At 35.4% G+C, this 25003-nt stretch overlaps 1 protein-coding gene across 8 annotated transcripts in view; it reads left to right on the forward strand.

The window, feature by feature from the left end:
* The first annotated feature begins 7166 nt into the window (after positions 1 to 7166).
* LOC110375620 (T-box transcription factor TBX3) overlaps positions 7167 to 25003 on the forward strand; it is a 98015-nt gene continuing 80178 nt past the window's right edge. For 5 of the 8 annotated variants that reach the window (XM_049843077.2, XM_021333803.3, XM_049843079.2 and 2 more), the window contains exon 1: positions 7169 to 7669. In XM_049843077.2, coding sequence (XP_049699034.1) covers positions 7350 to 7669 — 320 coding nt within the window. In that variant the 5' untranslated portion in view covers positions 7169 to 7349. Of the gene's footprint in view, positions 7670 to 25003 lie in introns of all 8 variants that reach the window. The other 3 variants (XM_049843078.2, XM_049843076.2, XM_049843082.2) reach the window with 2 other exon arrangements.

Genomic DNA, 25003 nt, shown 5'->3' on the forward strand with positions numbered 1-25003 from the left:
CTTATTGGTGTGTACAATAAAGAATATTATTTGTCTATCGATCTACTAAAACAAGCGGCCGAAATGAGGGATATAATCAATAGATAGAAAGAAATGTTGTTTTAGTAGATAAGAAATATTCAAATCAAACCTCCTTAGAGTGTCGCGGTAGATATTTATAACAAGCTCTCGAACCGCGGTCACACCACGGTAAAGCGTAATAAACTCATTTCAATAATATGCTGATTGATCTGCTTATTATGTACGTGGTTCCGTATATTTTTGGCAGAAGAATTTCGAGATTAATAGAAGTATGGTTACATGCGAAAAAAGCTTCAAAATGTGTCATACAAGGCTGTTCGGTAATATGATGTTCACTGCTGACATACTAGGTACTAATGGCTACTCAGCTACTGCATATGTCTATGCCAATGATTTCCAAAAGGACTTGTTGGATTCATACTATGTATTGACAACTGATTTCCACATATGTACATAGAGTTAGATATAACTTCTCTATCTTAGAAGTGGGTAGTTAAATTACTTAACACAATTCATCACATATTACCCAGGTACCTACTTAGTTACGAAAAGCCTATAACTATTTAATTTGTGAAATTTAATTTATGACCCTTCGTAAGTATTTTTCTCAATAAATTAAATTCTATTTATTATATATTCTTCTCAACAAATCTCGCACTCACTGAACCCTAATCGTCTAGAACCTTGTCGAAGTAACGCGCCGAATTTCCTAATCGTTGTCGCGAAGATTTTCATACATTTTCGCTTAGACAAAGTTCTAAGATCCGGGAGGGGTGTAAAGTGTTCATTGAGGGTAGTCAATAATTTCCTTATAAGATTATTTTGAGGTGGGGAAAGTATTTTTGCATTGAGAGTGACAAATTGTGGGGAGCTAAGAATAAGAATTTTCAATATGATTACTAAAGGTGGTTTCGGAATATTCTGAGTGTAGTACCTACCTGAATTTGCTTAGGTAAGCGAATAAGTAAAGTAAGTTATCTAGCTGATTTAAAAATACTAAAGGCTGATTTATGAATACTTTAAAGCTAAGGATAGGGCATTTCACTCAAAGCAGGATGCCAAAGGGAAAAATCTTATGACATTGATATTCTCACTCAGGCACTTTTTAGGAATGTAAAACGGTATCTAAAACTAGCTACAATAATGAATATGTCAATGTCTGTTGAGTATATAATAATGTATAATGTATAATAGTGTATTGTTGTGTTTACGCTTCGTCTGCTGTCGGGTAAGTTACCTAATATTCAAGATCATCCACTACATAAATAACAGTCAGTCCTTTTAATACACTATATTCACCCTAGAACTCTGCTTGCCCTAAAGCACTAAAAAAATCGTGAAATACCAATCTATTTACTTATAGTGGACAACAATTAAAGTTATTGTTCCTTTATTGCTAAATGACTCAATAACACAGTTTTGATCAAAATGATCAAAAAACGTCACGCGATCTTCAATATGAAAATAATCGATTTGATCGCCCATTAAGTACGCTTCCTCGATTCTCGATTTGAAAATAATGAAATAGGGTTTGGTAAACAAAATACAAAAAATTGCCTTTAGACAAATTAGTTCAGACTTATGTAAATAAGTTTCGTTGAAGAGCTCATTCTTTCTTAAATTTTCTTAGGTGTAATAACTAAAACTGTTCTCAAATAAGTTTCCGCTCTTCACTCCTAGTGACGTCAAGTCAGTGAATTGTACGAACAAAAACATAGAAATCTAAAGAGTAGTATATCTTCCCTTCAATATGTATAATCATAACAAATCGAGGAAATAAACAGTCATTAAGTACTCTAAACCTTACTATCTTGCTGGGGCTGCGGAATTTTTCGAAAGAGCCAGCGCGGCCCTGGTACACTAAGGACTCGAGAAGGAATATGGTGAGTTCCAGTCAGTAAGAGTCTGACACTCCCTCACGCTGCACCCACAGCGGGAGTCATTTGATAATTTCCCAACAAAAAAGAGTCTTGCTTATTCTTTTTATCGGGTGCGCTGCAGGTTTAATCTCCCAGCAAGGCCTGATGTCAGAGTTTTCTCAAATCCGCCTGACGGCGTCTTACGTACGTCCCTACTTGGAATTTGGACAACGACTACTTATTTTAATAAAACGTCACAGTTGTTGCGAAGAAGCCCTATCAACTACTTAGTTAATAATAAGGTGTCAAGGCCTTGAGGTTTTCCCAAGAGACCTCCAAATACTTAGCCTCGATTATATTATAATTTGCAATACAAATAATCGATTAGCAATGATTAAATAGCAATTTGTATGCATGCAAAGTTATTCGCGGTAACAACGAAATTAGTGATTAGCGAGTAATTGTTATAGCGTGTCGGAATAATGCCTGTTGGGTACTGAAGTAACTTGCTTAATGTATGGGTTTCCCTTTTTCATTAGATATGGGAAATAAAGGATTTTAAAAAATTATCTATCGAATTTCGAGGTACTAAACCTAAATGTACCTGTTTCAACTCTGGTTAAAGGTTATATAAAAACATGAAATAACTGTAAATAGAAGGTACTTAAATATCTCAATGTAATAAATATAGTAAATTAAGACAAAATCAAATTATAATTGTCTTAATTTTTTCAAAGCTTGAATCGCAAGATGTAGTTTTAGTTCAGTGCTACTCACCCAGAGATGGCGCTGTAATCAAAACTGAATAGCGCTGATCTTAAAGTTTTCGCTATCTTCATGGGTTGTATTTTCTGGATTCATTGTTAATGTTATGTTTTTTAGATACGCTTGAAATAATACACAGTCAAAATCATTCTTGCTAATTAATCTGTATGTTTTTATCCGTCTCGCGACGAACTCTAACTAAAAAAAAACTATGCAGATTTTCATTCGATTTTCACCAATAGAAAGTGATTCATACGGAAGATATTTTAGATCTGACCATTCACCTCAGATACCCACACCATAGGTACATACCTCGGGTGCCCATGTGTCTAATCAAACATGGATACATCACCACAAAAAACTATCGGTAGGTAAGAAGCCACACAAAAAAACTTCAAGCGTGTGGCGGCTCATCTCATCACAGAAACAGTAATATCATTACTTCTATCATGTAGTCCACCCAGCTATTAATGCTAACTGGTACAAAAAAGGTGTATTAAGGCACACAGCTGCAAGTCCCACGCATTTATGAACCTAGTAACACGACTCGAATAACTGGTACGTTTGAGAAGTTAAAACTAGTAAAGTACAAAGATGAGCCCTATTTTGTAGTGTTGAGATAGATAGGTAATACATAGAGAAATAGAAAACGAATTGCTTGATAAATGCGGCCTCGACGAATTAAATATGTAGACTTCTATATAAGTACTGTGGTGTTTGTGTATTATGGTGTTTTTGAGGAGGGTATTATTATGATGCTTCAAATATGTTAGGTTGACTAAAATACACCTATGTTTTTTCTAGAGCCCTTTGTGTAAATAGGTTGTGGAATAGGTGCCTATAGTATAATAGTTACCTACTAGGTATTAGATAAGACCTAGGCTTAAGTAAAACTTTCAAGAAAAAATCTTCAGATTTCATTTTTGTTTATTTTTAGTTAGACCTTATGAATATTTACATTTATGTAAATTAGTAATTATTCTAGTAGAAAACTTAAAACAAAAAACATCAAAACATCATCCTCCCCATCGATGTCGACTGATGAAAAAGTGGGTAAGTAAGTACCTAATAGTTATTTTCTTTCGCTATTTTATCATGGTATTTTTCACTATTTGGTTAAGTATGTAGAAAATTGCGTTTTCTAAAGCCCGATAGGTACGGTAGACTGCACATCAGTGGTAACTGTCATGCACCTTAACTCAATAGTAATAAGTACGATTTTCCTTTAAAACTGTTACCACTGACCTGAAGTTGACTGTACTTCCATTTTAATTACCTAACAAATTAAATACGCTCTAAGTTCCTGAAATGCGACACTCCGGTTCCAGATAAAAGTTGGTGAAATTCATAATTGTGTAAAAAACATAAGTTACAATAAGTTCATCTTTATGCCTAAGTATATGTATAAAAAAAACATTAAGTATAAATAACTCCACAAATTCTTCCATACAAAATGAATTACTTACAGTGAAAACCGCGGAGATGTGCATAAATGTCGGAACATTGCGTGTTTGTGAGTTTCACTATCACTCGTCAGAGATACTTAATTGGGTAGTAAAAATAAAATAATCCTTCAGGCAGGTATCTGTTGTATTCATTTGATAATACATCTTAGAATACTTACTGTCTCTTTCATTTATCCGTTTTGATGGAAAAATTGTTTTTATTTTTCAATATGTAAAAAAACATAAGTACAGCTTGATGCGAAAAGTTTGCGTTTTCAAAATAAGTTGCATAGAAAATCACTGTTTTTGACAGTTCAATAAAAAGGTATTGAATTCGATTATATTAATAACTGGCTGTTTTCCCGCGGTTTCACCCGCGTCTTGTGGAACTAATGATTGTGCCAGGATAAAAATAGCTTAGGAAAAGTGCTGTAGCTTTCCAACAGTGAAATAATTTTTCAAATCGGTTCAGTAGTTCCGGAGGCTTAAGCTACAAACAAAAAATTGATTATTTTTTATTATATTGGTACTTAAGTATTTTTTCCTAGATATATACTCTTCTCCCCTGTCTCTTCCCTTCTCCCAATTTTTTATTAGCGTTTGGCGGAACATATCTTTTTCCATACTTCTTTAAGTATCTGCCATCATCTCACTAGTGACATTCTTTCCAGCCATCCATCGTTTCTTCGCTCGTCTTCTTCCTCTGTAACTATCCTCATTTATGCATATGATACAATAATTATTTCTCTTTAATTTTACTTAGTTTCCACCCTTTTTTGTGACCGTTTTTTCTACCCATGTTCCAGCCGTAGGTACGTTTATGAGCGTCGGCCTATTTTCGAGGCAGCTGAAGAAAACCTTTTTCTCAAAGAATTTTCAGTTTACTTAAGATGTTTGTTTTGCTATCCATTGTCGCAATTTGATTTGGTTTAAACCAAACCTAGGATCTGCAAAGCCTGTTCTTCCCACTGCAATTCTTACAAATCGTAAGAAAGGAATACCTAGAATCATAAGAATTGGTAAGTATCTAAGAATGGAAGTCTTAGGAAGGTGACAAATTATAGATATGATTTAAATCTGGGATTATAAGGCAAGAATACCATCAGTTTCAGGATGGCCGGCACCAAGTAGGTACCCCTATTTACTGGATAAAACTTCTTTCTTGCATCTACGGTTAGCACTCCCCAGGCTAATCTTCCCTAAGGTCTTATAAGTAACCTATACCTAGGTACCAAGGTACCTACTTAAGTATCGTTTAAACGGCTAAACTGATTTTGTTTAAAAGTTATGTACCTAGTAATCATTAATTAGAAAATGTTGTTTCGACACCTAAGTAACTAGTTTGTCCGTAAGCTGGTAAGAGCAGTAAATTAGTTATTTAAACTGAATTCATTACTAACATAAAAAATAGAGTCTCAAAAAAGTCTAAGGCGGAAAGAATTACAAAACGGAGCGTGAAATAAGTAACATTAAATAAATAGAGATAAGTAGGTAGTGAAACACAAAATAAAATGAATTATTAATGAACAATACGAGTGAGAAATAATGCGCTATCTCCATGTTAAATAGCAATAATAAACTAGCTCTTCACACGCTGTTAACTATCAAACGCATCGGTGTTAACATGAAAACGAATCTTAACACGAAACTTGCTACTAATACCTCTCCGCTACTAATTGGATTCAGTTCACAATTCGTTTACTCAGACCACTCGTGAAATAGCAACTGAACATAATTACATTACCTACTCTGTTCGAGAACAGACAAAAGAATTTAAGAAGAGATGTAGAGAACTGTGGAAATGGTGCCGCGATAATTCAAATCGCATAAAAATGAAACTTGCAAACAGTACTCAATACTCAATACTCAATAACTTTATTGCATTCCATAATGTGTACAGGCTGGTGGGTAAAATTAAAAGAAACAATTATGGACCCTGTCGGGCACAGCAAAGTTAGTTTTTAGAGGAGAGGACGAAGAGCGCTTTTTAAACATATTAATATTGAATTAAATGTAGAAAATCTTATTATTTTTAGATGTTTGAGTAGGTATTATTTCTGTGTAGATTTATTTACTTAATATTATTTATTAAATTTATATTCGTTTATTTATATATTATTAATTTATATTATAAATATTTTATATTATGTATTAATCGTTATTAATTATTTTATTTATTTATATTTATTTATAAATTAGCTGTAGTTTTTTTATTTATGACTCAATAGTAAGAATCTAATTAAAGGTATTGCACGGTATGTAAGGTAATTAAATTGATATATTAAGTACTGCTTGTTTATTCCAGTTATCCTTGTTTCCCTAGTTGGTATTTATCTTTGAAATATTCGTCAATTGTGTAGTAGCTTTTATCTAAGAGAAATCGTTTTAGTTTATTGGTAAATATATTATTTGATTCAGTGTTTTTTATGTATTCTGGTAATTTATTGTAGATTTTAATGGACGTAACAAACGCACTAGAGGAATGCATATTTAATCGTGAGGTTGGTAGATTGAGTCTATTTCCATGTCTAAGTTTGTGTTTTGTTTGGATGTCTGCTCTTTTACTGTAGAATTGTGGGTGCTTCCTTACAAATTTGCAAATTTCAAATATATAGAGGCAGGGTAGTGTTAAGATGTTTAGTTTTTTAAAATGTGGTTTACATGAGTAAGTCGGACTGCGAGTGGAGCGAAACAAACTTAAATTAGTTGTTGAGTGCGTCTGCCGCAGCAACAGCATGTCGCGGTGACCGCCGCCGCCGCGCCGCCAGCCGCGAGCCGCATCTCGCGCGCCGCACAAAAGATACGCCGTAACGAGCTCAATTGATGAACCAACGGAAACGTGTCCAATTAGAAGGAGGCGGCGGGCGCGGGCGCGGAGCGAGCGCGATGTCCCCCGCGCCGCGCCGCATTAACCAGATTAGCGGAGCGGAGCGCGCGCGAGGTGTGGCGGCGGCGGACACCTCGAGCCCGCGACCAAAAAACAACGCATCGCCGCGGAGCCCCGCCCGGCGCGGGGGCGCGCGGGGAAACACGCGCGATTGGGCGGCGCGCGCGGGAGGGGTGTCGCGCGCGGCGCCGCCGGCGGCCAGTCGTTTGACGCCTGCCGCGCGAGCGGGTGTCGCTACGGGAAGAGCGAGTGTCGCACGAGCCGCCAGCCGGCGCGTTATGGACGTTGCATGAGCGGGCGCGAGCGCGACCGCTGGAGCCGACGGGCACGCCGGTCGTGGAGCGCGCGCCGTGGGCCCCGGGCGGCGCGGGCATGCGCTTCGAGGGCGCGGAGCGGCGCGACGCCGTCGCCTTCCACCCGTTGCTGGCGCCGCGGCCGAGCGACTTCTCGGTGTCGGCGCTGCTGACGGCCGGCGCGCTGCCGCCGCCGCCGTACCTGCCAGCCGCACTCGCCGCTGCCGCCGCGCTGTCCGCGCCCTGTCCGCTGCTCAAGCCGCCGCCGCCGCCGTACGCGCCGTTGCCGCCAGACGACGACGGTGTCGTCGACGACCCCAAGGTCACGCTCGAAGGCAAGGACCTGTGGGAAAAGTTCCACAAGCTGGGCACCGAGATGGTGATCACCAAGAGTGGCAGGTCAGTACGGCCCCGTGCCGCGTCGCGTCGCTCGCATCCGACGCCTGTGATCGTGTCTTTCGGACGTGCCAGTGTTGTGTGTGATATGAACCGGCAAACCTTATGATACCACCTGCACTGACCGGTAAGTGAGCAGATGAGCAGGGCCTCTTGATAACTTCCATGTAACTCGCGCTCCGACCGGCCGCGCGGTGTGAGAGCCGCTCGCTCAGTCACATGGACTTGTTTACAAAAACAATTACACGTTTAGGCCTTTTTGAACTTCCACTTGCAATGAAAACTTACTCTACATGATTAGGCGAACTGTTATAATTAATGAGGCTGGCATTCTAGAGTGAAATCAAATATCAAAATAATGAGAGCGAAATCCAGTCAAGTTTAGCGTAAGTTATTCAAGTAATTGTGGCTTACCAGTCACGCTATTACGTCACATTGCTTAAATAATTACCACCAGAGGCTACGATACATTTCATACGTACTTACCTAATTAGATTTTTACCAGTCTTGTTGAAACTGTTGTTTCAGCTTTGCGCTGAGGCATTTTAAACGTTATTGGTTAAAACTATTTCTAACACTGAGTAGATTTCTCTTGTACGGAACATCCTCGCACAAGTATGAATTCTTGTTCAGTTTTTATAAAGTTTTTCTAATTACATTTCGCGATCACGTAGGGTGGGGATCTCGACATAGGCGTATTTTTTCGCCAAAAACTATCATCCGACGGAACGTGTTGTCGCATTAATTACTCCCCGAGGCTCGAAACCGTTGTTTTATTCTATTTCCTAATTTATTCCTAGTGTTGGACTGTGAAAAAAATTGGGAAAGAGTTACTAGAGCAAGTTTAGTGAAACGAAAACGTAGAAAATATTGTTTTGATGTTATAGCATAAGAGAATAGTCGGATGATTCCTCATTGCGAAAAACAAAATACTTACTGCAATAATTTGCCAGGAAAAAGTCAGGAGTTTATTCGGAACTTTTTTAAACACAAACAACTTAAGTAAATAGTACTTCGATGGTATTAACTACAATTTGCAATTCAAGTAAAAGATATACAGGTATTAGTCGCCAGTTATAAATGACAAAAAAAATGAATGATTAAGGTTTACATTTAACCGTATAAGTGTTTATTTTGTTCAGAAATGTGTATTTGATAAATGTTTGCGTAAATTGCATATGGCAGATAATTCCGAGTTGAATATGCAAATAAACAAGCTTTTTAATAATATGCATAATTCTGTCATCTGTCAAAATGTTGATATTGCCGCGATACGAGTTTTTGTCAGTAATAGGTAAATGAAGAATGGTGTGTTTATTAGAAGTTTGCGAATCGGAACTGTGTTTTAGTTAAGTATATTTTTTAGATTTCTGTTTCACTTCTAAATACTTAACCTGATATACCTACCTAGGTATTTTTTACATACTTTTCATAATCAGTTTTTAGGGTTAGAAATTATACTTAATCTAGGTAAGATTAAGTATAGTATACCTATATATATTGAATCGAATAGGATATAATTATGTCGTGACTCTTAAAAAAAATTACCTACCTTTTTGTCCAATAAGGAAAACTAAGCCATCAAATATAGGAAACAAAACCAAACGTACCGCATGTATACTGCCGTGTTCAGAAAGAATTATAGTCAAACTATTTACAATATGTATGGTGCGTGAAAACTTTATGGTTTACTAGGTAGGTACCTCTCCATTTTGAACCTAACATGTAATAAAATAATGGGACTCCCGCACATCACCACTGACGAATTTATTTGACATAAACCGAAACGGAACACGCGAAAATTTGTGTTAGACACACTGAATAGAAGTGTGAAAAAAGCATAATTTTTAACTACCATGCAGGTTGGTAATTTTGTCTATGGTGAGCATCGGATAGAGAGGTTCTTCTGTGATATTTTTACTTTATATGATTCTGCTTTATACAAGCATTTTATTTTCTTAGTACTTACATAACATTCGTATTAAATTAATATGAATATTATAGATTGCTTACCAAAAGATGCTGTCCTTATGTTAATTTTAGCAAGGGGCATTACTTCTGACCACAAAAACATTAAAAAAATAAGAAAAAAATATTAATTGAAACAGCAACAGAACATAGTTTTGAAATTAAATTGGCGTTTATGCAGCAATATACAATAAAGGTCATTTTCGATAAATTAATTGCTTAATTTTATTCGTTCCATTACATAAAGCTACTTCATTCATAAAATCTATTTCAAAGCGAAAACATGTTTAAATATTCATTTCGGTTCTATTTTTAGCAAATCAGCTGTATTTTTATCTATGAACTTGAAATACTTACATTAATTATTGAAATTGTTTGTCATTGTGTCACGTATTCTGTCGGTCACACCTACTTTGCTACATAATTTAATTGTTTTAAAATCGGACACTTAATACAATTTGCAGAATTTTTTTTCACGTATAGATCATTTTCCGTGTTTTAACGTTCATCATGGTCCGTTTTAACATTATCAAAAAATAAAATGTACCAACGCATTGACAAAGAGAAGTACAGTAACCAGCTACAACTCTAACGCACCATAAAATATAGAGCAGGCACAAATAGTCCAAAAAAGATCAAATACACGAAAAAAATAAGTTCACTTGAACGAAACTCAACGATTCATGATAAGGAAAACAGGAAGAGTAAGAAAGGGTAACACTTGAAACATCAAAGGTCCCGGGTCCCGGGAAAAGTCCCGGGATCCCCGTGTAAAATGATGGACATTTTTGATGGAAGCGCCTCCCTCGAAACCTTTGAAATAAGTACCCAAAAAACTTTTTCCCGCAAAACTCGGTAAGGACGATTTTTTTTCTCACTTTGCCATTATTGTGAGGGAAAAGTTTTTTGGAAATGCTGTAGGTACGTCGCTTCTATAGAAATGTTTGAAAAAGACTCGGCAATTGCCGCAAACGCAAAGGTGTTTAAACTAAATCCTCAGAACTTCCATTAACAGAGCTTTGCTTATGAATTCTAAGTAAAGAAGGAAATTCTATTTCTTATTACAAGTTCTAAGCACTTAAAGGAGTTTTCTACCTATATTGTAGCGTAGCCTTTACAAGCAAAAGACAACTTTTAGGCACACGTTTGAAATGCAATCCAACAAATATGTTGGCTACCTCTGCCACTCTCTTTGCGACAAAAAAATCAGTTCTTCTTTGAGCCTACTTTTATAAACAAGCAAAGCAAGGTAAAACACCAGTAGTTCGAATCCTACTGAGATTAAACTTGCCCATGCGCATATAATTACTGTTGACACTGGCGTGACATCTGACATGTGTGCAATGTCATTATGAGTCGACTGTCATGTTTTAAAATGACAGCTTATAGACAAATATTTGATTAGATGACTGGCAATTTTTTATGCTCCTTGCTCTATGGTTTTAATGTGACCGCTTTACGCATGTAACGAATTTCTGATATTTTTTTTTTGCATGTAGCATAGACAGTAAATGGTATGTTACTTTTTTATATTGAATTTACTTTGACGCAATTGAAACATCGACAAGTCGGCTATAATTATGTAAAGAACTTCGCATACAAAACAATCTTTATAGACAAGTAATAAATTAACGCTAAACTAACAATTTATCCATAAATTGATCTAAACATTCCGAACACGTTGCGTTATAATAACTTAATCACTGCGCAGGATTCGAAAAATATTGCTCAGCCTATCATTATGGTAACTACGGTGCTTTATCCTTACTATGAAACATAAACTACTATTCAATATGTAAAAGACGATAGTTCTGTCTGTCTGGTATGGCAAAAGAAACCTTATTAATTTATGTATAGTATCTTCTATTTCTGTCATAGATCTCAAATACCGTTGTATCATAGAGAATGTGGAATACGTGAGTTTGAAAGCCCTAAATTAACATAATTGGTTTTTAAAGATGCAAAATACTACACATTTTACATCTCAACTTATATGTAATACTAGCTCCCTTTTCCCGCGGTTTCACTTGCGTCCCATGGGTACTACTGTCCCTACCCGGATAAAATATAGCCTATGTTACTCTGTCGTAGTTTGTAGCTTCCCAACAGTGAAATAATTTTTCAAATCGGCTCACTAGCTTCGGAACCTTGAGGGTACAAACAAACATTTTTTTCCCTCTGTATAAGTATACATGGACAGATATTTTTAAGTAAACAATTTTATCCAATTACATTTTACCTGGATGATATAGTAGTCTCTTCAACTAGCGACATGGATAACTAACAGCTTTTTGCATTACGGTGCAACAGAATATTTGATTGCAAGCAAAACTAGTAGGTAATATTAGTTCTATGACAGGAAAATTAATGGCCGAATCAAAAATGTAAGAGGAAATTACAATGTTGCTTAACAATATTTTTATTGAACACTGTTTTATGTAGCTTAACTTAAGTGTTAAAATATTCTAAAAGTACATTGCTAAATAAAAAACAATTGCGTTTCTATAACCTATCAATTACTTTTTTATTACTTCTATTGCGATTTATACATGTGGAAGTTACATTTAACGGCTAAACCACTGAACCAATAAACATGAAATTTGGTTAGCATGTAGATCAAACCTTGCACTAAGATATAGGGAATTTTCATCCATATGCACCCATTAGTTTTCTCAGAAATTGAGAAAAACTAAACGCAAGAACAAGCTACAATGTAGTGAGCAGACATCTATTATTTCTACTATAAACACTACATAACAAATACTAACAATCAAATAAGATGGCGTCTTGTCAATTATACAAATAATGTTATTATTGAACGTTAATTTATTATCGAGATTTATTAATTAGAGGGCATCGTGTGTAGTTTATTTTAGTAATTATACAGGTCCTTGGAGGGCACGTAGGCGCCAGTAGGAAGTTTATCGTGAATTTATGGATGTATTTTGAAGGGGTACTGTCCTTCTAAAAACAGATACAAAACGTTTTCTAAGAGCCCCCGTACGTACAATGTAAACTGCCGGCCGACCGTTGGCCCGATGGTTGTTTTTTTTTTTAAGAAAATGAATTTGATTGAGTTTTCAGTCGGTCTGATACCGCCAAATACCTGATCGTTGTATACTTGCTACCATTTATGAGCCCGATACTTTCGGCCGACTGAAAGTTTGTTTTGTGCGGGAATTCTAAGAGGCTTAACACCTTCTATGAGTGAGTCCAACCAAACTATTAGATCTAGGATATTCTTTTTTTATTACATATGCGTGATTAATTATTAATTTCTAGGTATAAAGTAAATAATAATATAATCTATGTTGTTTAATACTGCCATGTCTCTACTTGTATTTTGTTGGCGATAAAGCTACACATGTTTTGACTAATACCCACATTTGCAGAGATAAATTAACCTTCTTTTTTATGTCTACTTAATGACTATCTATCAGACTTGTGCAGACTACACTAATATAATAAAGTCGAAATTTTTTTTTGTTTCTATGTTTGTACCCTTATGGATCCGAAACTACTGAAAAGATTTGAAAAAAATCTTTCACATTTGGAAAGCCACACTCTTCTCGTGTAACATAGGCTATATTTTATCCCGCAGGAACACAGCAAGTGAACTATAAAAAAAAAACACCTGGACACTTCCAATACATATGTAAAATTGATTTCTAGTTCTTGTATCCCTGTCTGTCACTCGTTAATGGCGTAAGAGTGAGGGAGATAGTTGTCTAACAAGTGGTTTTAATAAACTTACGATAGTCTTTAACCCCCGACGCAAAAACGACGGGGTGTTATAAGTTTGACGTGTCTGTGTGTGTGTGTGTGTGTGTGTGTGTGTGTGTGTGTGTGTGTGTGTGTGTGTATGTGGCATCGTAGCTCCCAAACGGATGATCCGATTGTAATGCGGTTTTTTTTGTTTAAAAGGTATGTCAGTCGGGAGTGTTCTTAGCTATGTTTGGTGGAAATTGGTTCAGGTCTTCAAGGTCATCAGCTCGTTTGCTAGATGTGATAGGAATGTTACACGCTCAGTTTATTTGCAAGTATATGTGGGATCTGAAATTTGAAACACTAATGTCTTTTGGAACCACTGAGCTGGTCTGCTGTTAGGGCACGAAGGTAGGATACGTAACCCTGAACTGCCTTTTAGTAAACCCATCGAGTTTGGGCTCGTTGAATTTGTCTTGACGAGTTCTTTTCATGTTTCTGATTGACGAGAACCTGATGCTGGAAATGGGATGTGGCGGATGAAACCCTGGAATGCCGGAATGAAACGGATAAACCGATTTACATTTTTGCTGAAAATCTAGAATGTCCAAAGGTTAATCTTTATTGTTTCTCAATCTGTGCAATTCTCCCAGAGCCAGTTTGTCATGAGGATTGTTAAACAGCTTCCTTTGGCCGAGATCGCATATAGCGACCCCATCTTAAGATAAAATAAATTAAATGAAAGAAGGAAAAATTAAGGAGCTCCTTTAAAAAGCATGAAATAAAATTACAAAAAGCAAAAAATAACTTTTAACACTACGTAAACTAAATTTTGACGTGTCGGGGGACCGCTTTTTACCTTCATAAATACTTACATAAATCAAATGATACCTACCTAATTACAACATTCGTTTAAAAAAAAAACACGTATCTAAAGTAATGAATTAGAGCGGTCCCCCGAAACGACAAAATTTAGTTTACGTAGTGTTAAAAGTTATTTTTTGCTTTTTGTAGGGTTTTTAACCTTTTGTCATAATTATTGCGTACTTTTTTTGGGTCGGGGGTTTTTTTTTGATGTTAAAGTCTAGTGCAACTAATTATCTACGCCGTAGAGAGTAGAGTGACTATCAGTTTGCAGTTTAGAAGGATAATCCTGGATTTGTATTGTGCATTTTTAAGTTAGCTCATAGATTTTTTAAATCTTCTTTGGTTAGTTCTTGGGTATTACAAAATGCCGAGCTTTCTTTAAGTTTGCGTGTATAATTTAGCTTTCTGCTTGGAGATCTCATTATTGAGATTAACGACGCCTTCAATCAAAACCACAATGTTCAAAACAGTTGGTCTTGTCTAAGGATCTGTGGCTTTTAGACCTATATCTATAAGCGAACGCCTCAAAATATTTGACAAGGTTTCAAGTACCCCCTTAGTTGTTCTACATGACATAGGTCTTTTTCATGACAAACTTTAGATTTCTCAATAAAAGTACCCATAGACAAAAAAATCGTCTTAAAAATCCCTATAACTACTTAAATCTGGTCACCCTACCCCTGAGACCGGCTAGTCTACAAATGGTCAGACAAGACAACATAGTCAGCATCAGACAGCTGGCAATAGCTATTAAAATTCTACCCCGCTAAGTACTACCTAAGTTAGGTATAAGTACTCAAGTTGGTTCTAAGTGAGCTTCTATTGGAAATTCAATGGTAAGTGTCCGAGTGTTATATGACGTGTTTATAGCTTGCTATATTATAGCTTCGTATATTATAGCTTGTACATAGACCACCTTAGTAGTGTTAGGTGGAAGTTTTACATGCTAATTTATTTCTTTGTTATTTATGTATTTCTTAGTTACTTGTTTTGCAAGTAGTGTCGTTCGCTTTTGCTTCGAGTAGATAAACTTATTTCTAGATTCTGATATCTTCTTTTATTTATCACAAGTAAATGAATATTGTATCTTACAAGTGATACATATCTAAGTAATTTAAAAATCGGTTAACTACTTAATTTGGCCAAAACAAAAATCGAGTACTTCTTATTTTCCAATTTTCACTATACAATTTAGTGGAGCCAATATTTTGTTAATTCACTGTACAGAAAAAAATACAGTGAAAGAGAAAAATATTACAAACTCATAGAGCAAAAATACTGAAAAAAAAATAGCAAAATTTCCATAGTCATCATAGATCAGCAAATAGAAAAAAAAACTAACAACTGTTGCGAAAGTGGCAATTTATTAAACTATGTGTACGAACCGCCTATTACGAGTGTAGACACAAAATATAGCCTGTTAATTACACCGCATTATCACATGACAAGGAATTTGTCACGCGATTGTGTACTTTGTGTGAAGGTATTAGAGTACATTTGTCATTGAGAACGTGTTGTAGATACGGCGTTGTGAATTTTTAATAAGCGTTTACATTTCAGTACTTACCGCGTTCAGTCTTTAAATTTTTTTGTGGTAAAGCAACGGTTTGCTCTTTAGGTAACAGTAAAAAGCCCAAAAAGTTTGAATACATAACTCGGCAATGATGAAAATTGAAATCAATTTAATCAACAAAAGTATATATCTATCAATACCTCCTTCAGTGAAATAAATGCAAGAGGCGTTAATTTGAATTCCCACAACCTCTCGTGATTTTTAACAGTAAAAAAATCACTGCTTTTCCAAGGCCATAGCTCAAATGATTTCTCCAAATCTTTTATTTACACATCACCTTCTGCCTTTGCCAAACCACAAAATACATAAAACGAGCCCATGTTACTTGTCTATTGGTGCTTTTACAGCGAAATAAGCTTAAGTTTGAACAACCGGTAACTGCATATGCACTCTGTTTTCGCTACTCACAGCAGAGGCGAAAACTGCGTGTCAGATTGCGAACTGTTAGCCTGAAACAATATGTCAGTAACGAATGGTGAATATCATCGTGCCTAACACAATTTTCGTATCTTAATCGTTTTTGAAAATAAAATACACTCGTTTTTATCATGGCTTGGAATAATTTCAATCTTCTTCCTGATTAGTTTATGGCAATCAATCTTATATTTTAGAGGCCCAGTATTTCGCCACGCACACGGCATTATCAGTTGTTAATTTTTTAAATTATTTAATTTAATTTATTTCAGTGATAAAGACTTTTCAAAACTTTAAACACTAACATCTTACATCATCAATCATACCCCGTTTTATTCTGTATCACTTTGTAGTATGGAACAATTTAAAGCTGCCTAAATTAAAATAATATTCCTAATAACCCCTTTTCCTAATTTACCTACACCAACTTAAAAATTAGTTCCGTCAATTAAAATTCATACAAAATGAGCGGCTTTGCATCATCAAGCCAGTGAGACATAAGTAATTCGGGCTTGGTCGCCATCTTGGGGGCGCGCCGTGTAACCAGATATGTAAACAAAACGATAATGAGTGGCTTATCAGAGCTCCCATATTGTAATTAGTTCAGTAACGTCTTGGATAAGTAAGATGTCGAAAAAATAACTATTTTTGAACTTTGCTAGTTTAATTAGTTTTGAAGAGAAAGGCCATTAGGTACTGCAGATCAATCTGTAATGCAAACGTGTGATTCTTTCGCAAATTAGACGCTTTATGATATAATAAGGACTGCGGTTGTAACAAAGATTTTTTTTATTTGTAAGAGCATTTTGACATGTAACAACAGTTGAAGTTTATGAAGAATGATGACTTATGCTGAGATCCTTAAGTCATCTTAGAATATGGACTACTTGAATCTCACCTCTCTTTGATTCTTAACGAAAAAAGTACTAGCCACACAGAATAATGCGTTAGTGTAGTACTTTAGCAAAACTTAAAAAAATAAAGACAGCTTAAACTTGGAAGTTTAGCAACTTTGCAAAAAAAAATCTTGTAACCCAAGCGAAACACACGACAAATATGTAGATTTCGCATATCCAACGAGCTGATGAAAGCGTGGTGTGAATTCTATCGCAGCAATTACCGATGGCTATAACAATTACTATCATAACCGTACTTGCAATACAACGGGTGGATAAGCAGCTGACATTTTGTGTAGAAAAACACATTCACGTCGCATGAAACGATGTGACTTCGTTCGTACCTACTATTATATTGGCTACTAGTTGGAGAGTTCGTTTGTGTAAACGTGCATATACTTAATTAAAATTAGAAGCTGGATTTGACTGTCTTTTGTTTTTACAAGAGACTGGGTAGAATAGATACCTGTTTCTTTGAGTGGAGCTAAGGTCTACTTGACCAGTTTCGAATAGTCGAATGGAGACCCGTGCCAGTCGACCAGTGACAAAGATGGTAATGACGAAGAGAATTTTGTCAAAGCGATGGTCTTTTATTTGGTAGACTTACAAGCCTAAGGTCGCTTCCAACAGGTATCTGTGGAGATCTAAGGGGGAGGCCTATGTTCAGAAGTGGACGTACTATGCCTGAGATGATGATGATGATAACAAGCCTAATTCTTGAAGAAGGTTTAGGCTATATGTCTGCATGTTATAGTCTAATAGATTACACAAGTATAAGGCGTTGACGGCGGCTGGCGAGTCGAGTGAAACCGCACGCTTTACTAGTACAACACTAAGTAAGTAGTATGTAGGATTCACGCAAGAAACGCTTGGTAGCAATATCTAAACATGATGTACAAGTGATGCCTAATTAATTGTTCCACAACATGCCACACCTGTTTTTGTTGTTAGGCTGGCAACACATTAACGCGGGAAAACTTACTCTCGTTCGAAGACGCGAAAATGAGTTTAAATCGTCAAATATATGTAGTAGAAAAAAGTGCGATTTTTATATTTCAAAAGCATTAAAATTATGTCATAACTAGCTTCCGCCCGCGGCTTCGCCCGCATAGAGTTCGGTAATATCGCGTTTCCAAGAGAATTCTTCAAAAGTCCGGGATAAAAATCTATCCTATGTTCTTTCTCTTGGTCAGCTCTATCTCTGTACCAAATTGTATTAAAATCAGTTCAGTGGTTTAGACTTGAAAGCGTAACAGACAGACAGACAGACTTACTTTCTCATTTATAATATTAGTATGGATAAGTACCAGTTAGTTGCAAAGAGTGAGAAGTACCGAGCCTTGATAAAAATGAAAATACATAAGTACATATAGGTATACTCCATATTAAATAATACTTCCTTTAAATGTTCTCATCACATATTACGATGTACAACTTAATAGTGAAGATAAACTGAACTGTATATTGAAAGTTTTTTTTTTAACTAGCACTTTTCTGCGGCTTCGTTCACATCCTATGGGAACTACTTCTTGTTGCCGGATGAAAATTATCCTATGGTTTCAATCTTAAGGTGTAAGGTTTCCATCTAGGTTGACACCCTCCATTTAGATCATTGGTATTAAAAGTTAAGGTTGTTTAGAATAAATAATGCCAATAGAAGGTTTTTAATTTTATGTTAAGAATAGGATAAATTAAAGAACAATTTTTCAGCCAAAACTTATCTAAAGCTCCTTTGGAAATATAGTTTTCATCAAAAACGAACCGCATCCTAATGTATTCACCCGTTTAAGAGACACGGATAGTCACAGGAGCACATAGAGCGGTAAAAGCTATAACACCCCTCTTTTAGCCAGATAAAAACAAAAAGTACTCTATTCTTTGCTAAATAAACATCACAATTTTCCATTTCTTTCATGGGGGTTAAACACTTCTTAATAATTCGCTCAATTTTCTATAACATCAATGTGTAAGCATCCTATGCTTTCTCGGGCCACCGGCGTAGCTCACAACATTCCCTTACACTGCCGGCCAAATATAGCAGGCCACAGTTTTTACTCCGAATCCAGTACTTAGAGCTGGAACTGCGCTGATTTCTTTGCCAGAAGTGTAGTAGACTGGTTTAATTATTTCTGCTTAATTACTTGTGAGGTGTTGAGGAAGTTAGTGTATTTTTTTGTGTAAAATTGTTGATGGGAAAGTTTAATTACATATTAAAAATATATAGTTTCTTTTTTGAAAACTATGGATTACTTATAATGAAGTACATCCAAAAACTTAATGAACAGTTAGAAGTAATTTATTTAATTAAAAATAAGTTTTAACTTACTACATAAAAGTACCGCAAAAAGATAAAAGCATTTACAAAAACTGATCTCCATAACGCAACTCCATAAAAACGACCCCAACTTAAAACAAAAATAAAAAACAAAATTACCAATAACCACATTAACCCTTCGTCTCTGCCATTAAACTAATTCTTTGCAAAAAACCTGTCACCGTCCTAACAGTTAACAATATAATAACCATTTAAAGTGATAGTATGTTGTAGTATGTACTATCAACTGTAATACCATTTGCAGACATCACGCGACCAGAATAAATCAATTATGGTACCCGTTTGACTCTACGGGTTAAGTTTTATTGAAAATATTTCGCATTTTACTCTTTAGAGTTACGTACTTGACTACATTTAAAATGATAAGTTTGATAGCAGTTTTTATTTGGCAATAAATCGGTAAATTCAACTAGGTTGATAGCTTAAAAATCTCGAAAGTTCAAAAATATCTAAATGTTAGCCAGCTTCGTAAACGCAAATCCCGTACAAGGGGAATAGGTAAGCAGCCGCGACGCGTTTGTGGGGACAGCGACGCCTCTAGGCGCCGTGGTCAAATGTTTAAAAAGAAAAAAAAGTTGAATGAAGTGTTCCTTTGCTAAGTTTTATTTCTGCGATTAAATTTCGATTTGCGCGCCATTTTGTAATTTAGCAGACACGAGCGATAAATAACAATTTACTAATGATATCATCAGTAATAAAGCTACATGATATTACATGTTCCAAATATGTTAGATACGAGATAATTGTAAACAAATCAATTCACAATAAACTGCTTTATCTGCGAAACTGCAGTAGCGTGTAAAATTGTGCCAGCACCAACATGTATGATTTCCAACGATACGCCAATTAAAAAACGTAGAAAATTCACTGTTATGCAATGAAAACGCGTTTCTGCGTAATATTCATATTGAAAACCGTTTGTAGTGAGAACCCGTCTTACTAATAATTGCTGTCAATATTCATTAGTGCTGGCAACACCGTCGTTTATGTAGTGCTAAAGTGGGAACTTTTTTTTTACAATTAACGCTTGGTGTGGTAACATTGTTTTGTAGCGTTTTTTTCTGTTGCTATCTTATCGCTTTACGGGATTTTACTTCTAAATTAGTTTTGTAAAAAGGTAAAATTATAGCGTTGGAGTAAAAAGTCTGCATTACAGGTACAAAAAAATAAGTAAAAAATATTTGATTCTTTTATAGGTTTAAAATTAGAACGCTTTAGTTATCTGCGCTATGTAATTTGATGTACTTAGGGGTAAATTAATGTCTGCCGTATGAAAATGATACGCGAGCAATAAAACTAAACGGCCTATTGTGTACATAGTTTAATGCTTAGATAATGGCAATTTGTTAAGACTCTCGCCTCCTTGTGACACTGTAAATAATATTGAAATTAAAGTTGCAGCTTTATTCATTATTTAAAATAAAATTGTGTTCTAGCCTGTAACCTCGAAAAGAAAAACAGTTTAGTCTACAGTCTAAGTTCACGGATAATAGGATTTTATATAAACAATTATAATATTGTTTTTCTCTAAAATAACCATTAAAAGCTGAAAGCTGTGTTTAGGTAAAACCTAAGCGAAAACAAAGCGATCTATCATGTTGTACTAACTATTCTATCATCGATCATCATCGGGCTTGTTTTGAAAAACTGAACTAGAATTTATTTATTAAGTCTAGGTAGGGTTTCTTAGGTTTCACTGAAGAAATTACAAAAGAAAAACAACTATTTTGCTATCCATTAATTTGTTGAAGATAGTTTTTTTTTTCTAAGCTGATACGGAAAAAAAACTGAACTGATGTTTATGAAATTTTGGCATGGCTTTTTCCTTGCTATCTTTTTTTATGGAAAGTCAGCAAATGACTACGCCCCCTGTGGGTGAAGCTTGAGGGACTGTCTGACTCTTACCGATAGAAAACACCATGTTCCTTCTTAAGCCCTGAGAAAGTAAATAACAAAGACTAATTTATTTTACGTCCTAGCAACAAATGTTTTATAAGCTACCATGGATTTTAAGTTTAACTTTAAGGTCCTTGGGTCGTTAGAATCCACTTGTCCTATTTCAATTATAAAGGTTGAAATTCTTCAAATGTTCGAGATTCTGGGAATCAATTACAATTAATATGATTATTCGCATTTAAATTCCCCATCGGCACAGATAAGTGAAACGGCGAAGTTTCTGCCCCACGCCCCGGCCTCCGTAGGGAGACCATGATCTGAGGATTATGGGGGATATTTTTTACTTAGTACATTTTTATACCCACTCTATTGTAGAACCAAACAGTTTCTTTTGAATAATACGGATGGTATGGTGTCTACTCTTGGTCATAAGCTTTAAAATCTCACGGTGTGTATAAAAAAACAACTTTAACCGTCTTACCACAAAAACTTTTAAACGTCAGTTTATGCTTTGTCTAAAAAAATGACAAATTATGACGTTGACATATGGTTCATTTTGCAGCCTAAATTTTATTAGACAAGTGTAAAACAGGGTTTAAAGGTTTTGTAGTAAGGCCCAAAATGTCTAGTTACGAACCTGATAGCAAGCACCACAAACAATTGTGCTAACGTATGATAGGTTAGTTTGAAAAAAAAAAAACATAATAGCCCATTTTTCATATGAACAAATAAACGTACTAACCTAGTAACCTAATTGCCTACTGTCTAAGATAAACTTATCAAAAAAGTAATTAGAAAAATTGTCCGTGATTCTACTTTTAAATCATGGTCCCCATGCTCCGCGGAGAGGGAACCCAAACCGCGATTAGGGGACGCTGATACCGAGCTCTTCTCTTAATTACAGCCTCCCAAATACCTACTAATAGATATGTAACTCTCGCCGTATTTACAACGAGCACTTGTTGATAAATGCGACCTTTAAGTTTGGTGAAGTAGTTAAATATAAGTTTTGTCACTAAAAATGTTAAATGTCATTAATAAAACGTAAGTTAGTGACAAGTTAAAATTTAAGTTAGTTTCCAGGGACAAGGCCGGCCGAGGCTGCGGGATTGTTCGGAAGAGTTACCGCGGCCGTGGTACATAAACGGCTTAAGAAGGAACATGATGTATTTTAGTCAGTAACAGTCTGATACTCCCTCACGCTGCACCCACATGGGAGTCATTTGATGATACCCCATAAAAAAAGACAGTGGCAAAAGTTCAGTAGCCTAAGATAAACCTTACACACAAAGTGTTGCCTCTTACTTCAAGTTTACTTTCACCTCATAGTACGAGTACATAGTTAACTTTATAGGTATAATTTTTGTCACTGAAAACGTACCCAGTATGATGTTAAATCGCAATAAAAAATTGATGGTCTTATGATTCTAAATAGTTCAGTAGCCTAAAATAATACCTTACAAAGTTTTGCCCCTAACTTAAATTTTACTATCCATTTCCATTCACAAATATGCGTGAGTAAAAATACATTTTTTGACTCCATACTTCAGCATAATTTTCTGGTCACAAAGGACCAAGTTCTAGCTTAACCAACGTTCACAAAAGTCTATAAAAACTCACAAAGTCGCCGACGTGCACCGAATTCCGAAGCATTTGAGACAAGATCTTAAAGATCTCGACCGTTAATTACAGTTCTTGCAAACATATCACTTACTTTTAAGTTGGCTAACTTATTTGTTACTTTGTTGTGGACTCTGATTTTAAGTTGCGTTACTGTTAAAGTTTGAACACACTGGTGTTTGCAGATATAAAATATAATCTATATAGGTACCAATATAATAAAGAGGAAATATTTTTTTTTATTTTGTTTACACCATAAACGCTCAAACATTGAACCTATTTTAAAAATTCTCACTGTTGGAGGAGCTACAGTCTTTCCGAGTAACATAGGGTGTATTTTATCCCGGTACGGGCAGTAGTTCTCACAGGACGCGTGTGACACCGCGGGAAAACAGCTAGTATGTAATAAATTAAGAAAAGGCGGTAAATAATGACACTCTTCTAGACACTATAAGAAAATTAAGAGTAAATGATGTGTACGAAAATCTATATTGTTATTAAAGATACCTTTTTAATTGAAATATATAAATTTAAAAAAAAGTCAAATTATATACACCTGTTATCTAACTAGCCTACTATACTATATAAATATTTACACTTATGAAAATCTTAAATATTTTTTTCCTTTATCTGTTTAACTTAAAAATGTAGATGCACTACATTTAAAAGCTTTCTATAGCACGTCTTCCACTACTTTGGACTTTACACCTTTCAAGCGCAAATCGCTTTACACTGTTTTAGTACAGCCACCTAACTTGATTAGTTCATTTTACAACCACGGCTGTAAAGCCACTGAAATGACGCTAAAACACAGGTTTTTCTGTCTTTCTGTTAACTCAACCATCTTTAATAGGCACGTATTAGTTATGAACATATTCTAGTTTTACGCAAAATTATTAAGTAAGTACACTTGGCAACAAAATTGCTAAAAGTTCTTTAAAAAATGTAACTTAAGTATGCGTTTTCATGTAGCAATATTTGGTAGGTGTTTCAAAATGGAAGTCATTTTTAGAGCAACTCTTTTATAGAGCTTAGAAGTAGTTGATTGCTGTCTTAATCTTTCAAAAAAATGATGTTGTTATCATAAAAAAGTGAGCTTAATAATTGCGTTTAAAAAGCTTACAAGCCCAACCGTATTTTAACAGTAAAAATATAACAAGTTCAATAAAACGTTTAGAATACTTTTCTTGGCGAGTGTAGAATGTACAATGGTAACTTTAAGAGGGAGATATAAGTTTTAGTTTAGCAAATCTCTTCGAACCAACCTCTTTTTAATAATAAGTCAACTTTTTCAATGTTCAGTAATAAATAAAAATTCGAATAAAAATACGCATATGTTGCACTTTTTAGAGCCCTTGCTACATAAAGGATTCCTTCAGGAATATTATTTTATTAGACAGTCTAAAAATAAAATGCAACTCTAATTGAGTCTAAAACTGCTGGTGCATTTTTTATATTTTTATACAATCTCTTGTCATGTTAAATAACTTAGCAGCATCGATGGCAACTAGTGACTAGTGTCAAAATGTACGAAATAAAACTTGACTTACTAGTCAAATAACTGCCTTCAGAGATGCAAAGTTATTTGACAAGACCCTGATGATGATTTTGCAAAGACAGAAGACGATCGAAGTAGCGAACAAAACCTAGTCCTACAGTAACGAGTGCTTGCAAAAGTCCGTGCCGATGTCAAAATAAACAGTTAAAATGTTATTTTTATAGCACACCGGTGTGTAGCAAATTGTTCGGCAATCACGTTTAATTTATTGTTATTTGTTGTTTAAATGGATTTATCATCGGTCCCCTTGCGAAATGTCACAATGCATTCGACCTTCAACGGTCGATGACGCGATGCTGGATTTGTCACTTAATATGTTCTAGATTTTTAACCGACTTTAAAAAAGAGGTTCTTAGGTTGAAGTTTGTGTGTTTGTGCGCGATTACCTCATGTTTAGCTGAACCTATGTATTTTCTTGCTGCTTTCAGCATAGTTATTGTCAGACTTAGGAGAAGGTTTTAGATGTCATTGGATTCGGTCTTTATATGAATTACTTATTTATTCA

This window comes from Helicoverpa armigera, chromosome 22 (genome assembly GCF_030705265.1).
Source record: "Helicoverpa armigera isolate CAAS_96S chromosome 22, ASM3070526v1, whole genome shotgun sequence".
Taxonomy (NCBI): Eukaryota; Metazoa; Arthropoda; class Insecta; order Lepidoptera; family Noctuidae; genus Helicoverpa; species Helicoverpa armigera.